The 17,692-nt window shown below is 52.8% G+C and overlaps 1 protein-coding gene across 1 annotated transcript in view; it reads right to left on the reverse strand.

The window, feature by feature from the left end:
• DNAH9 (dynein axonemal heavy chain 9) overlaps positions 1 to 12,792 on the reverse strand; it is a 188,690-nt gene extending 175,898 nt beyond the window's left edge. The window contains exons 1-9 of the mRNA XM_051797453.1: positions 12,666 to 12,792; positions 11,136 to 11,303; positions 8,980 to 9,096; positions 7,735 to 7,885; positions 6,727 to 6,841; positions 5,972 to 6,040; positions 4,660 to 4,786; positions 1,990 to 2,245; positions 579 to 820 (exon numbers count right to left, since the gene is read on the reverse strand). Of these exons, the coding sequence (XP_051653413.1) occupies positions 579 to 820; positions 1,990 to 2,245; positions 4,660 to 4,786; positions 5,972 to 6,040; positions 6,727 to 6,841; positions 7,735 to 7,885; positions 8,980 to 9,096; positions 11,136 to 11,303; positions 12,666 to 12,767 (1,347 nt within the window). The 5' untranslated portion in view covers positions 12,768 to 12,792. The remainder of the gene's footprint in view (positions 1 to 578; positions 821 to 1,989; positions 2,246 to 4,659; positions 4,787 to 5,971; positions 6,041 to 6,726; positions 6,842 to 7,734; positions 7,886 to 8,979; positions 9,097 to 11,135; positions 11,304 to 12,665) is intronic.
• Positions 12,793 to 17,692: the final 4,900 nt, after the last annotated feature.

Raw genomic sequence — 17,692 nt, forward strand, 5'->3', positions numbered from 1 at the left:
CCCTGACATGCATAACACCTGGCACCAGGCAGGTGAGGAGCTGAGCTTTGGGCCTTCGCCTGGTCTGCAGAGGACTCTGAGCTCTGTCAAAGATGCTGGAAAGCACCAAAGTTTGGGACAGCAGCTTTTCTCTTGTCTCTCAGCTTCTCCCTGGGCTGGCAGCATCACCTCCTGCTCCAAAGAGGGACAAGGAGTCTGAAACCGAAGGGTCAGCCCCAGCCAGCTGCCTCTGTTGGCAGGTAAGTACCTCTGAGCATATTTTTCCTTGCAGCAGGATCCCAAACCCGATGCACCACTCCCCTCTAGTGGCTCCGGCAGCCAGGGCTGCAGCCAGACCCTTCCCTGGGCTGCAGCTGCTCCCAGTCCTGTCACCAGCTGGTGCTCAGCAATGCCAGACCACAGCCCTACACCCCCAGTCCAGCTCACCCATCAGAGCCACCATTAATTAACACTGGGTAAGATTTTCAAACGACTTAAGGGAGCTCATTTAAGGTGCAGCAGCTCTGGACATTTTCACTGGCACAGGGACACACAGAGCCTGTGAGGAGCCAACAAACCCCAGGGAAGGTCCCCCTCACCTTCAGCAGGGAGTGGATCCTCTGCCCGGCCTCTCTGACAAGGCTGTAGCGCTTTTCCAGGTGATTCTGACAATCCTCCAGGCTCAGCACTGAGTCCCTTTTACCATCCTTCCTCTCCAGGATGGGAGATGCCCACGAGCCCACAATGCTCTGGATCAACTCAACATTGTCCTTGGCTTTCTGCAGCCTCTGCTCGAGGTCATGGACACCTTCCATGACCCCAGAGATGTGATCCCACACACCTGGGGAGAAATGAGACCACTGACTCCCTGTTTTCAGAGCTGCTGGGCCAAGCTCTGGTGCATCTCCCTTCAGAGCAGCCTCTGGCTGTTTTCCCAAGGTCTCATGTATCTCTCACCCATCCTTAAGGCAAGAGATTCATCTGGACCAGCACAGCCACTTCTACCTCCCTCCTTCCCCCACAAGCCACAGTACAGACCAGCACAGCCTCCTTCTGGCCAGGAGCACCCCCACCATGGGGATGCCTGACAGCTCCTGCTCCCCTGTACCCAGGATGATCTCCCAGTGACTGACCCCAGAGGGAGAAGTGTAGGGAGAGTGGGAACAGCAGGCTGAGTGTCCCTGCCCTCACCACCAGAGCAGGGCCCCCCAACCGAAGGCTGTGCCAGCCCCAGGTGCATTCAGGTGCAGGGAACTTAGGGTTCATCTGCAGCAAAATCCAACTTCATTGTACAATGGAGAAAGAGTTTTTGAGCCTGAGGATTTTCTGCTTTGCATGTTCCCCAGGGATTCACTTGGTCCTGCTCATACCACAAGCCTGAGGACAGAAACACACATTCCCCCCATGAGCAGTTTGCTCTCACCAAGAGGCTCCCTCTGCTCTGCTTTGCAGCTAAAGCTGCTCAAGGAAGAACTTGGTTAAATCACCCTGATATCCCAGTGCACAAACACACCTCCAGCTGCACTATTCCATCCTGCTGGAAAAGCTAATGAGGTGGCCTGGGATGAGTTGTTCTCAGTGCCAGATGGCTGGGCCAAAGGGTTCCCACTCCCTGCACAGTTGGGTGAGGAAGCAGTGACTGAGTGGCATCACTTGGGCTGGCAAGGGGGGCAGCAAGGTAGGGAGCAGATGCTTCAACCCCAGCCTTGCCAGGTCCTGCAAACCCAAATGCTGCCATTTCACTGCTCACAGGGCAGCCTCTCCTGCCCAGAGCCCAGGCTGAACCTGAGGGTAGCAGGATCCTGTCCACAACCCCAGCAGATCAAGGGAATGTGGAAAGAAGCAAGAAAGTGGGGGGCTGCTCCTCATCTCTCCAGTGCCTTCTCTGCTGGAGAGTCCTCTGTCCAGCTGGGAACTGCCATTGGGAACCAGAGGACAGAGGTTGGGCACAGGGAGGAATCTGCTGAGACACAGTTCTGTGCTCTGTCCCCTCCCCCAGTACCAGCTCACCCTCCATCTTCCAGGTCAGGGTTTCTTCTGCCTCTTTCAGCTTCACATCGACATCCTGCAGCTGCCCCTGCACCAGGGGATATTCCACCTCCAGCACTGTTCTCAGGACCTTGTTGTACCTGTTCCCCATCAGCTCCAGGTTGGCCACCAGCTGCCGGTAGGATTCCCTGGAGGAGTAGATTCCTGCTGCCGTGGGTGGGATGGCTCCTGCCCGGCTGCCCGACAGGTAACTCACCTCCCTGAGCACCGAGACCAGCTGGGGACACAAGGCACAGAGCTGAGCACGGGACAACCCTCCCCATGTCCTGGCAGACACCCTCCAACCAACCCTGAGCACCCTGGGGGCTCCCTGCTGGTTTATTCCCAAAGCAGCACACTGGAAAGGGTCTGGACACCTCCTGATCTGTACTACCTATCTCCCTTTGATCTCTGACTCTGGTTTTCTTCCCAGCCAAAGGCACAGAGCTCTGTTAACTACCCAGCCAGCAAATTCCATCCAGACTCTGGTCCTCTCAGTCATCCTCATCCATGTGGATCACCCCTCAGATGATGAGGGACTCACATCACCAGTCTCTCAGCAACACTGTTCCTGCAAACAGAGTTTGACCCTTATCTAACTGAAAGAGAAGATGCTCCAGTTCTCTTGGTTTACTGGGCTGACTAGCTTAAAAGTATAAAAAAATTTAAAAAAAGTAATACCATGGCCCCAAGTCTGGTGACTTATCCTGTGCCCACCTTCCACCAAAGACATCCAGAAGCTTCTCCTGTCCCAATCAAAGCACTCAGTGCTAGTGCATGTTTGAGGTGTGATGGGACAGGATTGAGGGAGATTATTAAATTATAAACCCAAGTATAAACAACTCCCTGCAACAAAGGGAGCAGCAGGGTCTGCCAGTGTGATACATCCCCTCTGAGACTAAAAGCCTTTGTTCAGTCCAGTGCCCAGTGAGTGGCAAAATGCTCCTGGGGTTATGCTGGCAGGGTGACAGAAACTCAGTCCATTGTGTGGGCAATGGGGGGGTGAGGAGCTCTCCTGGCTGCAGATGAGCTTGAAGTGCAGCTCCCAGAAAGTCACCTTTCCCTTAGGTTAGCAGAATGTGTTATTCCTTCCTGTGAAGGTATGGGGCAGAACTCTGTCTGATCCCATCCCACCCACCCCCTCTGGTCCCAGTTCCCTGCCCCTCTTTTCCATAGGAGAACTGGAATCTGCAGGTGTGACCATAAGCAGGTGAAGCCACAAGCACAGGAACTGCATGGCCAGGAGCCTTGTCACTGCCCTGGGTGATAGGCAGGGGTGACTGAAACCTCTCCACCACTGCCTGATGTCAGCTAAACCCCAATGTCCTACAGAACTGGCCAAGGTCCCTGGAAGCACACCCCCTCTGAAGGAATGGCACAGGGGGGATCAGGCAGTGCCTGTCAGGAGAGTCAGTCGTGATGCACTCAGAGTGTGTCAGTGAAGACAAAGATAAAAAGGAAATAAAGAAACAAGGGGTAAAGACGAGTGCAGGAGGCAGTCTGGAAAGGTGGAAGAAGTAGGATGTGGTGGGAGGAAAAGGAGAGGGCAAATGAGATAGAACCGAGCTCCACTCCCTTCTCTGCACTGCAATGTCTGGACATCCCCATCATGGGCTGGGGGGGTCTTCCCCTCTCTCCCCTCCTCCATGGAAGGTGACCTCTGGAATGCGTTTCCATGCTTAAGAGTTGCAAGTACATCCTCCCTTCCAAGCAAAACCAGGTGCTCCTGTCTATTTTGGAGGGAATGAAGGGGTTGCTGAGCAGGCCCTGGGGGACATCAGACTGTCTTCAGTGTGCTCAGAGAAGAGCAGCAGCACTCACAGACTGGAGCTGAGGACAGGCACACTCAGCACATGCCAGGCTCCAAATCCCATCACCAGTGGGAAGGGTAGGAAACATCCCCTGGGGCCAGTTGGCTCCCAACTTAGCAAGGAGCTTTCAAGGAGATGGACAAGTCCTTTGACTGAGGGGCAAGCTGGAATGAGATCTAAAACCTAAACCCTTTCCTTGGACAGTAGCAAGCCGCAGGGATAGGGGAAGCTTGGGATGCCAGCGTTTCCAAGGCCACTGCAACTCCTCTCCTTCCCAGCAAAGGGCGTTTTTACAGCCAACAGACCCTGGCTCCCACCAGGGCCCAGAAGCTCTCAGCCCAGCTGTGCTCACTGCTGGCTCAGACCCTGCTCCTGCTCCAGGGGACCCAGAACAGAACTTAAATCTATCATCAGCCTCATGCTCTGCAGTGAAGGAAACACTGGAGTCACAAAACAAACCTTTGCTGGGTGTTTTACACCCTCTCAGAAGCTCAGGTTTCAGGTACACATAACATAAACCCACCTCTGGAGATGATGTCCCAACACTCCTCACACCAGTATTGACACTGGTCTAGATGGGCTGACACGTTAACACACCTGGCTCCTCAGGGACTTTCTGCCACTGGTTCTGACTAGAATTTGCTCTGCTAAAACTGTGATCCTGATATTTCTCCAGGAAACAGAGCCCATGAAGAGGATGGCAAATCCATGTCACCCACCACAGAAAGGGTTCCACAGACCTCAGAGAACAGACCTGGTACCAACCCCACCAGACCTCTGCACAGTGGGGCACAGCCTGGGGACATGCCATGAGAGGCAGGAGAGTGGCAGCAGTTCTTACCTGGGGATCAAAGTTGACAGTGATCAGTTTGGTTTCTGGGTCTCGCCGGATGAGCGGCTGAGTCAGGTTGTACTGGGATTTTTCTGAGACTGTCTGGGACCAGTCTAAATACAGTTTTTCCTGATACCTGACAGAAAAGAGAAACATCACCATGTGGTTACCAAGACAGCAGACCATGGTATGTAACTGAATGGAAGCCCTGTCCAATCTGAGGATTAAAACCATGAAGGAATATTAAAAACTCATCCATGCCATCTTCCTAAAAATCATGGCTTCCAAGATAAACATCCAAAGACCAGTGACAGCATCAAGGCAGGAGGACAAAGCTCTCTCAAGTACCAGTTTTAGCAGAGGATTCGGATTTGGAGACAGACTTTCCAAAGCATTTAAAAAGTGACAGATCAGCAGCTGATGGGCATTTCCAAAGTGTTTAAGCAGGGTGGGTGCCACAAACCCACAGGGATGCTGGGGGTGGCTGCAGCTGCCCTCACTTCTCCCAGTCAGTACAGAGAGACCTTGACACCACTGGCATGGGAACACAGAGGGCAGAACAGGGGCCTGGTACCTCACATGTCATGGACAGTCCCAACCACCCAAGTAACAAAGTCTCTTCTGAATCGTTGTCATCTGAGCACTTTGGTTGGGAAATGTCACCAAAAACCAGCACCTCTGTTGGGTCACCCAGACCCTCTTTGGGGCTGCTCCCTTCTGAAGGGCTGTGCTAAATTATCCATTATCCAGCCTTTGTTCTGGTGCTGGGGCACAGGGCTCCCTCCATCCACCCTGCAGGACCCAGCAGCCTGGGGCCTCAGCTGCCTTCACTGCTGACAGGGATGAGGCCCTGCAGGGATCTCCTCCCTGGGGAAGAGGCTCCCCTGAAGGGTCAGCCCAGAGCAACCAGTTCAGCTTTAACACGAAACACTGAGATGCCAAGTCATGGGCAATGTCTCCCACTCCAAACTGCGGAATATAAACATTACAGCCACTGCAAACACCGTCAGTGAGTGGGCATGAGCGGGCAAAGAATTCTGCCCAGCCCAGGGCTTCTACCACAGCAGCTCCTACATCCCACAGCAGCTTTTTCCAAAGTTTCTTTGGGCTGCACAGCCCCTGTTCCTCCCATGCAGAATTCTCCTTTCAAGCCATCCCAGGAAGTCTGTGGTGCACAGTGACAGGATCCCTCCTCCTCTCCCAGCAGAAAACTCCCTCTGGCTTAGGAAGAGACATTCCCAGGGCCTGGGCTGGTATAAGTGCTGGAAGGTAGCTTAGAGGAGGAGAAGGTTTTCTCACAAAGGGCCTGAGCCCCACTTACCTGTCAAGCTGCTGGATCATTTCCTCATATTTCTGTACCACCCTCCTTCCTTGGGCAGACTCCAAGCTCCTGGAGACACAAGGGACCAGCTCAGTGCTATGTTTAGTCCTGACGGGCTGCAATCTCTATTTACCCCTTCCCAAGAAACCCCACCAGACTGCAGGCAGATCACTGCTGGGTGAATGACTGTTGGGTGATGAGAATTCCAGCACTGGTTCATTTTCTGGATCTTGGGAGACTAATGCTGAGAAAGTTGACTTCTGTCAGTACCCAAGGGTTGGGCTCCTCCCAGGGAGGTCCTGGAGACCAGGCTGAGTGGGATTGCAGTGAGAAAGATTCTCACAAAATCACAGAATATTCTGAGTTGGAAGGCACCCACAGGGATCATCAAGTCCAACTCTAAAATGAATGGCCCATACATCAGACCCATGACCTTGGTGTTATCAGCATCATGGTTCTCATTCCAATACTTCTTTCAATTGCAAGCTAGGACTGGGTTTAAAAGCTGAAGTGCCCATCTACTACCCCACTGTGCCTCTTACCCACTTCAAAACAAACTCAATTAATGAGTTTCTTTAAAAAAAAAAGATGGCAGGGAAGCAAACAGCACCAGTGCACTCACTTCACACCTCTTCCACTGAGGATTGTTCGAGCTGTAACCACTGGGTAACGTTCAACTCAGAAAGAATATTGGATGGATTGGAGACGAGATTTCAAGATGGTCATAAAGCAACTTATCTGGAGCAGACACTCACAGGTGTGGGATTTGCCTGAGGTGATCAAAAGGCCTCTGGATCCGCGCTCGCAGCTCCCGAGCCCAGCCCAGCGCTCCAGCCACGGGGGGCATGTTCTTGTGCAGGGGGGGAGACCCTGGTGGGAACATAGAGACAGCATTTCACTGAACACAGCATTGTAACCCCAAAGATAAACCAACAGGCTCTGGAACCCCAAAGATACACCAAAGATACACCAAGAGGCACTGTAATCCCAAAGAGACACCAACAGGAATCCATCTGCACAAAGTGCCCTGGTTTCCCAGCTTCTTCCCTGAAATCCAATGTCTGCTACATGATGTAGGTCTGGGACAAATCCCCCTGTGCCTCTGGACCCTAAATGAGGGATCCCAGGAGAAGCCCAGCGTGTGGTAGAACCAGAGCTGATCGAGGCATCCTGTGCCTGGGGTGCATTCCCTGCTCCCCACAAACACCAGGGGAGGGATTTCTGCCCAGGAGCTCCTTGTGACTATCCCATCTAACCCCCACAGAACAACACTCCCCAAATCCACAGCAAATTCTGGACTCATTGTCCTTTGTTAACCTGCACTGGTTCCAGCAGTGCTGCCTCTCCAGGACTTGCCTGGTTCCAGAACAGTCTTCCTGAGGCAAGGAAAAGGGCTGCTGCTCAAAAAAACACACTAATCCTCATAATCTGACAGGAGTCTCCCCATTCCCTCCTGTGCCAAAACCCTTAATTCCCAAGTCCCCCTTCCATACTCAGCATTACAAGGGAGAAGCTCAGCACGTGCCCTCATTCCCACTCACACATACACCTTTAAAAAAGGATATTTTCAACAGATTATTTGCTTTAATGCCAAGAAGAGAGTATTCCCAGACATTTCCATTTCCGCAGGGAGCTATAGAGGCTGAAAACCTTTGCAATTTGGGAAGTCCTGATTTCCTTAGCAAAAGCAAATTATTTTCCCCCAAAATTAATGGAAATCCAATTTTCTGTAAAGTCAGTTTTCCTCAGCACAGGGCACCCACCGAGCTCGAGCCCTGCCTGGGTGTGCCTGGAGTAGATGAGCCTGGTCTGGTCCAGGGCAGTGCTGAACATGCTGATGAGAAGAGGCCATTTGTCAGCAGCAACTGCAGCGATCACCGGACGCTCCAAAAGGCTCTGGAACATGCTCAGCAACTGAGGAGGGGGGGAAGCAGGGAAAGAAATGGGGAAATATTCACACCTCTGCAAAGAGACCCACTGGGATTTTCCTCACTGACCCAGATGCTTCATCTTCCTCAGTAGCCCAAAAGTCTGCACTGATGGGCACTTTGGCAAAGGGAATTTTTTTTCCCCTGCTTTTCCAAGTAATTCCTCCCTTTCATAGAATCATTAAGGTGGGAAAAGACCTCCAAGACTATTAGGTCCAACCTTTGACCGAATCCCACCGTGCCCACTAAACCACACCATGGAGAATATCTTTATGAGAGATGCTCAGACTTTCTCTGGGGGAGAACCATATTCACACTGTCATTCTTCAAATGCTTCAAAATTTATTATTAAAAAAAACCCTCAGAAATATAAATACTAGCACTTCTATCACTTTCTACAGTCTTTTCTAAAATTATATTGAAATTTTTCAGAAAAAAACATTTATTTTCTCTGCAGGATGGATTCATTGGTAAACAAACCAGCCTTGTTTCTAAAAAAACCTCAGTTTTCAAAGTCGAAATGCATCCACATGTTAACTAAAACAACAAATTGATATTAACAATGATCATCTGGGTTCAACAGCAGTTCTCACCAGGAAATCAGAGAATCACAGAATGGTTTAGGTTGGAAGGGATTTTAAGGATCATCTCATTCCACCCCAATGACATGGGCAGGGACACCTTCCACTAGATCAGGTTACTTCAAGCCCTGTCGAACCAGGCCTTGAAAATCCTGGACAAAGCATCATTTCCTCCAGCTCACAGAGAGACCAGTAAAACTTATGGCATCCCAAAGCCTGATTTGAGTAATTCCTTTGACTACTCTTCCTCAAACTGAGTAAAGGTCTGCTCTGTTTGTGTCTTAACGGGAAGAGCAGGAACACTCCCAAGGTTTCCACAGCCACCCAGCTGCACAGCTCATGAGGGACTCACAGGCCTGAGCATCACTCACCAAGTCCAGCCCAGCAGCTCCAAGTGTCACTGTCCCCCTGTCCAGCCCCATGTGCCTCCAGCACTTCCTGGGACAGGCCAGTTGTCACTCCCCAAGGCAAACTGGGACAAGGGAGGGGACACACCAACCTTGAAGATGTGCTCCAAGTCCAGTGTGTCATCGAAGGCCTGGGTGAACACAGTGCCCAGCCGATGGTCAATGTCTTCTACTTTCTGCTGGAAACCCAAGGCATCCTGCTCAAACTCCTGGGGGAAGGGGGACAGTGAGCTGTGAGACACAGAGACCAGCGAGATATTTCTTCTTATTATTCACCAAGAATTAAACCACTCCTCTGGCCAACCTCCAGCCAAGTCCCACGGAGTTGAGACACTCCTGTCCCATGGCTGGACCAAGGCCCTCCAGGATGGATCCACAGTCCAATGAGTACTAACTTCAACCTAGATGCAAGACAGACCTTTTTCCACACTCTCTTACCCTGCACTTGATCTGAAGACCACACCATCATCCAAAAACCCCAGAGATGCACTTGCTGAGCTGCAAATCCCATCTACTTTCAAGCCAAAACATCCCCATGGTTCTGTTAGTCAGGTGACTCCAAGTGGGGCAACAACAAAGGCAGTTCCAAACCACTTGGCATGGGCTGCCCAAGAGGGCTGCAAAGTTCCCCCTCTTGGACACTTTCAGCCTTGGAGTTATCGATCTGGTTCCAGCCCTGCTCCAGCTGTGTCTGTTTTGAGCAGGGAGGTGGACCAGGTGATCTCCAGAGGTCCTCTCCAACCTCAGCAGTTCTGTGTTCCTGTGATTCCCATCAGCCTCTGGCACTGCTCTTCTTGCCCCAGTTGGAATAAATCCTTTGAAGCTCAAATGTAAAATCTAGGTTTGTTTTCCTGCAGGTAAAAGAGTCCAAATCAAAGTGTGAACCTGACAAATGGGGAGACTTCAGGGCTTCTGCCCTGCCTTGGTCAAAGCCACCAAAAATGAGGCCATGTGTCTTTTTTCTGGAAGGAGAGAGCATAAGGCAACAGCTTTTGCTGGTATCACTGCTCAGCTCCAGCACCAACAGATGCCACGTTTGAGCTGAAAAAGAGGCTCTAGAGAGTAACAGAGGGTACAAAACTCAACTACTGAGAGAACAAGCACAGCTCAGAGTCACACAACACACCACAGGTTCATTGGAACCAAACCAGCTCCTGCAGAGCCACTGTCACACTGTCACCCTCCTTCAGAGCCCTCCCTCCCAAAGGAGAGGGAACATGGAGCAAGGGGCTTTCCAGCAGGATTGTCCCAGGCAGCACCAGGGATGTGGCACCCACTGCAGAGGTGGACCAGGAGCTACAGGGAGCAAAGCACGAGCCATCCATCCCCACAGCAGACAGGTCCCACCACCAAAGGAAAGACTCCCAGCCCCAGGTCCCAGCCCAGCCCAGCCCCCCCTCAGCTGCCCCAGTGCCCCAGTGTAACCTGGAGCCCCTCACACAGAACTGCCCTCAGACCACCCCAGCTCTGTCCCTCCCTCCTCCAGGTGTGGGAGAGGCCTGACCATGTCCTGCTCACCAGCCACAGCAAACTGACCCCAGGGCAAATGGGGAAGCAGCAGAGGAAATCAGAGATCCTCTGAGATCCCACACAACTGTGGGACATGGATCCCTTGGGAAATGCCATTCCCACCCTTCCTGCACAGCTTCCTGCTGGTGTCACAGCCTGGGACGGGAGCTCTGAGCAGTCTGGCTGTCCATGGCACATTGGCTTTGCCCTGTGTGTGCCACACAAGTATCTGTGATCCCCATGGCCATGGAACCATGACCCACAGGGCAGGGAATATTCCTTTAATTAAAGCACTACTGATAGTCAAACACAGAGTCCTTGAATTCTGAGAGCTGAGATGCCACATGTTTATCCAGACAGGAGCATCACATCCCCAGGGACTGTGGAGCTGGCCCTCATCATAAAACCAGGCACCAAAGCAGGAAAGCAGGAAAGCAAAGGGATGAGGACACTGGCACAGGTCAGACACACCAGCAGGGAAAGCTGGGGAAAGGCAGGGGAATTCAGGTTCCCCATCTGCACTGGTCTAAGGTCCTGAACCAGCAAGGTATACCAGACATGGAGCTGCAAGAACTCCCAAATCTCTGCAGGAAGGGCCCTGTTCCCTTCAGGGACAAATCAGATCACAAGGAATGAGCTGGGAAGGAGCCAGCAGGAGCCAGGGCTCCATCACAGAGGGAGCTGCTGCTCTGGGAACATAGATGTCCTGCTGGTGCCTCTGCAGGCTGGTCCCACCTACCATGTTGGCCAGGTCGAGGCAGTCGTAGCTTCGCTCTGCAAACACCTTGTAGGCCTCCTGGAACTCCTCATACATGTCCAGCACCTGCTGGCCCAGGGCCCTCCCTCTAATCCCGCTGAACTCCATCTTCTCCAGCTTTGTCAGGTCCAAGGCCGTGGTCAGGAGACCCTGCAGAGCCAGAGGGGGCACACACAGGGTCAGGTGGGGACAAAGAAGATGACAACAGTTGTCACAACACTGTGCTGTGTCTGCTGCCCTGCTGAAGGACCTCCCCAGGCACACCACAGGGGAGGGACACAACTGGGAATGGGGAGCCAGGTCCCACCTGTCCTGGGCCAAGCCCTGCTCACAGCACACCCCTCCCCAGAGGGCCATGTGCTGCCACCAGCAATACACCTTCAATTGTTTTTAAGGGTGTTTAGAGGACTGAAACAAAGCAACGTGTGAGACCCTGAGACATCATCCAGCACAGCTAAGAATCCCAGTTTTAGGAGTATTAACCAAGAAGGGGCCTCTGATATTTACAGGTACTTGAACTGCCCAAGGCTCCTGCTCAGCCACAGCTCCCTGTGCCCACACAGGTGTCACTGCCCCTGCCTAGATGGCCTTGTCTGCTGAAAGGAGGACACAGGTCCTTCCTTCCCAACCTCAGGCGGCAGGGGAGCAGGGCAGGGCCTGGTCCCACAGTGCCAGCTCTCAGGAGGTGCCCCACTGACCCAGCTGTGGCAGCTCTGCCCCCCACACCCCATCCATTCCTTTTGCTCAGGCTAAACAAGGTCTGCTCTCCCAGAGGAGCAGGAGAAATGCTCTGATCTCCAGCACAGGAATGTCCTGCTGGCTGTCCAGCTTGCTGTGAGCTCAGGGACAACCCCAAAAGCTGAGCTGAGCAGGTATGGAGCTTCACCTCCACGTAGACAGCACTTGGGCAGCACCTCCCAGACAGGGGCTGCCAAAGGGGTCCCAGTCCAGGACACAGCTGCCCCTGTGACCACAGATACTACTCTCTGCACCAGCCAGCACAGTTTGGTTACCTACACACCAAATCCTATTGAAAACCATCAATTCCAGAGAGTTGGGATTGTTCAGCCACAAGAAAAGAATGCTCTGGGGAGACCTTAGAGACCAAGTGGTGCCTGGGCTCAAGGGGAGCATGTGGCCTCTCCAAGTCAGACAAGACCCAGCCCTAAAGTGTCTCTGAAGGCCACAAGAGGCCCAGGAGTTTGTACTGGCTTATTTACAGCCCCCAAATCCCCATCCCCTGCTCAACAGGAGCACGGAGTCCAAGAGGACTCTTGGGAGCACTGACCAACCTGAGCAGAAGGACACAGCAGTTTATCTGACAAATGCACTGAGCAAGACCTGGTCAAACAAGGTCCTGGCCTTGATGCAATGGGAGATGGGACAGTGCAAAGAGCAGCCCCATTCCCTGCCATCAGAGGAGGTCACAGGGAGGGAAGATACCAGCAAATGAGTTCATGACTACAGAGTTCTCCTGATGGCTTGCAATACTCTTCAAGACCAGAGTCTCACCTTCACCACCTCCAGCCTCTCCAGGAAGCTGTCCAGCCTTGCAAACACCATCCAGGAGTGGAAGTTCCACTTCCTCACTTCCTGGCCTGGCTCATAATACATGTGCAGATTTTCCCGCCTCTCCTCAAACACCCCTTTGAAGCCATTCAGGATGTCAAGCACTGTTTGCACCTTGCCCAGGCTCTCTTCCATCTCTCCTTTCAGAAGGTCTTCTGGAGACAGGTACACCACGGCCTGGAAGAGCAAAATCACACCTGAGAGGTCACTTCTGCCAGCACAGCAAACAGTGACTTCTTGCACTGAACATGTCTGACCCTGCCTCTGAAATTCAGAATCACTCTGCCAGGGAAGGATGGAGGAAAGGAGGAAAGAAGAGACTTTCATAAAGAACTTCCTGTGGCAAACACAGGTGCCACAGACACACACCTGCTGGATGAGCAGGTTGCAGATTTCCTGGAGCAGAACTATGATCCTCACAGCTACGTTGTAGTGCTTGGAAGTGACCCAGATCCAACACACCATGTGGAGCAGAGGGACCAGGAAAGGCTTCACCTTGCTGAACTCAACAGCCTCTATGTCCTCCAAGGGGCCCTGGAGGGGTGTCAGGTGCAGGTGGATGTCCTGAGCTTCGGCCAGAGCTGTGGGAAGAGATGGGAGAAGTGGTGAGAGCTGCTGAGCTGTGGGGTCAGCAGTCAGCATCATGGTGAAGCTGTCATATCATCTCACCTGCCTCAACATCCCTGAGCATGGTTTTGAAAGCTGGGACATAGATGCTCTTCACTCTCTCCAGCACCTCCATCATGTTCCTGACCTTCCTGGATTTCAGCTGGTCATAAATGCATTCCAGCTCATCACACCTGCAGCAGCCAAGACAGGTCACCACCCATGCTGGGGCAGCACAAGCTGTCCCTCCACACCACCCACTTCCCCTGGGCCTGATCCAGGATCTCCTCCAGCTACACATGGACTGAGTCCCAGCGGTGACAGGGAACAGGACCCACCCTGCAGGACAGCCAGGGGTGCTGGGAGTGAGCATGAGAGCAGCTCTGCTGGGGGCAGGGCTCTGCTGGAAGGAGCCATGTGATGTTTCTGCAGGCACCAGTGACAGCTCTGCAGCAGGCAGGGCTTTGTCTCGGGTCAGCCTGAGCCAACATGGCACAAAGGTTTCCAAAGGGCAGGATCAAATTCCAATCCCTGGCTCATCTAACCCCACTCTGGCAGCAACAGCCCAGCAGCAGCCAGCTGAGGGCACAGAAGGTGTCCATCAGCTCCACTCTGGGGCTAGTTCCCAGTAAACAGCGATGGAAAGAGCATTTCCAAAAAGCTTCCCTCATGGTGTAGCCCTGAGCTGTGCTGGGGTCCAGTTAAACCCAGCCAGCTGCCCAGCAGTTCCCAGGCACCTTGAGATCATCATTATTTCATGTGTGGGAGCAGTTTTCCTCAGCTCAGGTCTCTGCATGACCCCGAGCAGCTGCTCTCCTTGGCTCACAGCAGCAGCAGCTCTGTCTGCACCAGCAGGTCCCTCCACCCAACCCAGCACAGTGCCCACCGTGCCCTGGGCAGGGCCCACAGGGTACCTGTTCTTCCAGAATTCCAGTTCCACCTTCGGGTTCGGGTTGCTGCCTTGCAGGAGAGGCTCTGAGGACTCTTTCTTCAGGGCTCTCTGGATCTGGTGGCTCCAGTCAATGATGGCTGACTCGGTGGCATGGACGAGGGATTTATCAATCAGCTCCAGGCTGCACAAAACATACCTCATGAATCACTTGGCTTTCCACTCATCCATGTGGATCCAGCTCAAACAACCCCTTGGGCAGCTGGATTTTGCAGTGACAGCCTAGATTCATGTTTCAAAACCACAAAACAATCAAACCCATAAGATCTTGTCTTTGTTTTAAACAGGAATTACAGCAAGAAGGAAATGGATGAAGCTCCACAGCAGAGTGGGCAACAACACATTGGTCATTAAGTGAATCCCCACAAAGAGCCAGCTGCCACCCCTGCACAGCCAGTCACTGTCACACCAGATCCCTTTGGGGTCAAGGTCTGACCTGCAGAGCTGTACCCTCAGCAAGTCTCTCTCTCCCCACTCTGTTCTCCCTGAATCTATTCTACCTTCCCACTTGCTTAATTCAGAGAGAAAGGACACAGAGTGGGAGAGGTCAGGTCACCCCCCTGCCTTGGAAGCAGTAACTCCCCATTCTATCCCACTCAGGAGATAAAACCACACAGGGTCATACTCACAATCTCTCGTTTTCCGGATCAATGTCCTCAATTCCCTCCGAGCCAGCTGGAAGAGGCAGCAAGGTCCTGCCCTTTACTTGGCCAACAACCATGAAAACAGTTTTTTTTAGGTTGTGGACATGACGGATGATGTCCTGTGACACCACTCGTGGCCAGCCCTGGTGGTTCTTCCGGCTGGTCAGGATGGGCACAATCACCTACAGCAGGAGTCATGGAAGAGCAACGGAGAGGAGCTGAAGGAGGGCAGGGTTAGTTTGGATAGTAGGAAGAAATTCTTCCCTGTGAGGGAGTTGAGGCCCTGGCACAGGTTGCCCAGAGAAGCTGTGGCTGCCCCATCCCTGGAAGTGTCCAAGGCCAGGTTGGACAGGGCTTGGGGCAACCTGGGACAGTGGAAGGTGTCAGAACCATGGCAGTGTCAGAACTGGATGATTTTTAAGGTCCCTTCCCAGCCAAACCATGCTGTGATCGGATGATTCTTTGAGAAAAAGTGCTGCAGAAGACAGACAGGCCACCAGGCCCCACAGTCCTGACTTGGCCAAGCCTGGAGATCCATATTCATCACTGTCCCAAGCAGTTCCCTGCCTTTAAGAAACAAGGGCAGGTGGACCTCCAGCCCACACTGTTCCTGGTGAACCCTCTCCTCTGAATCCAGGCAGCTGAGAAGGGTGGAAACCAGCAGACACAGTGAGCTGACCCATCCTCAGGCTCTCCCAGCCTCTCAAACCTGCAACTACAGACAGCTCTGGGGGGTCTTGTCCTTTGCTCTTCCCACATCTCCCCGTGCTGACCCCCCAGCCCAAGGGCTGTCCCTGCACAGAACCCCCCTGTGTGCAGAGATGGAAGGTCTTCTAGTACCTCCTGGGATCTACTGCTGCTGAGGGTTCCTCCACCCCCACCCCAACCACACTGCCAGCCTTGAGCACAGCCACTCTTTAGGTTATTTTCTGAGGTTGCAGCCCACTAAATATGATTTCTGTCTCTATCAGTGAAGTTGCAGGGTCTGCACTGACCCAGCACCATGCAGACTCATGGCTGGGCTGGGCTTGCCTGGACCTGAGCTGCTTCTGGCTTGTTTGTGATGGCAACAGTGCCTGTCACCCCCCTGGGCTGGCTCCGAGGCTGGAGCCAGGTTGTCCCTGGTGACAAACAGCCTTTGTGTGACCAGGCTTCAGGGAGGCTAAAGATATAAAACCAGATACAAATGGACATAGAATTAAAAAGGAACAAAGCAGCCCAGCACCACCAGGTGCCATCCTAGGGTGCTGAAGATTCTTTGCCTTGTGCCTGAGGAAGATCAGCAGCAGCAACCACAGTGCCCAGGGAGCCTTGGGAAGGGGAGGCACAACCCCAGGGCACACAGGCAGACCCAGAGAGCTCCCCTTCAACGGCTTCAGCTGCACTTCTAGCAGGATTTGACCCTATTACTCAAATCACATTGACTGCTAATGAGAGTAATGTCATAACCAATCAAATAAGCTGTTCATTTTCTTTTGTATTGTTAAAATGACAACTTGGCCCCCAGTGAACCCCCAGCCCCACAGCACCAACGTGTGTCCCCTGCAGCCATCACAAGGGGTAGGTGTCACAAGCAGATGAGGTGGCCCCAGCTGTGACCCACAGACATGGTTTGGCAGGTCAGTTCCTGATGCCTCAAACAACTCACAGAGAGTCTGACACAAAATGTTTATTTCACTGAAAAATTCTTCTAAGACTGTCCTAAAACCTTGTGACAAAAGCTTCTTTCACACAGACCCACCCCAGCCCCTGGCCTGACACCATCATTCTGTTAACCATGAAAAATGAGAACAAATCCAGGCACAATCTGCTCCCTATGGAAATACCACATCTGCCTGCACAGGGGAGGGACCAAAGCCTGCAAATGCAGCTGGGATGTGCAAAACCAGGTGCTGAGGGCAGCCAGAAAGCAGCATCTAAGACCTGGGGAGTGTTCCTACCCCAGCACCTCCCTGTAGCAGATGGTGTTTGCAGTGCCCACTGTGGCTCCCAGCAGCGCCCACAGATAGAGCAGAAAATGCTGCTTGAGCCAGCTTTCCAAAACCCAGGGCTCATCCAACACCTTGGAAGAAGGGCTCCCCATGTACATAATGTGTTAACCTACAAAACCCTGAGAGCCAGCCTGGCAGCTTGCTCTTGGGAATCCAGTATCAGTCACCATCCCAATATACCAACAGCATGATCTGAACTTTGCAAAGCAAGCAGTTCCTCTGCTGTCCTGTTACAGCCTCCTGCTGGGACTTCTCCAGGCCAGGGACCATCAGGAATAAATTCAGACAATGCTCTCTGGGTCAGGCTACTAACACAGGAAGGAGAAAGTTCTTGAACTTCTTGAAGATCCCTTTGGAGAAACATCAGCCCACCTGAGGTAACTGTGCACTGAACAGCAGAAGGCTCTTTTGAACATCAGGGAACACTTTCTGATGGTGAGGGTGACCAGGTGCTGGCAGAGGCTGCCCAGAGACTGTGAAGTCTCCATCTGTGGAGATACTTGAAAACTATCTGGATGTGGTCCTGGGCAACTGGTTCTGGTTCTGGGTGGCCTGGCTTGAGGAGGGGCTTGGACCAGATGGCGCTGAGATGTCCCTTCCAACACTGACTGTCACAGAATCACAGAATGGTTTGGGTTGGAAGGGACCTTAAAGACCATCTCGTTCCACCCCCTGCCATGGGCAGGGACACCTTCCACTAGCCCAGGTTTCTCCAAGCCCCGTCCAACCAGGCCTTGAACATTTCCAGGGATGGGGCAGCCACAGCTGCTCGGATTCTCA

This window comes from Manacus candei, unplaced genomic scaffold (genome assembly GCF_025592945.1).
Source record: "Manacus candei isolate 608988 ecotype Guabito, Panama unplaced genomic scaffold, ASM2559294v1 h1tg000047l, whole genome shotgun sequence".
Classification (NCBI taxonomy): Eukaryota; Metazoa; Chordata; class Aves; order Passeriformes; family Pipridae; genus Manacus; species Manacus candei.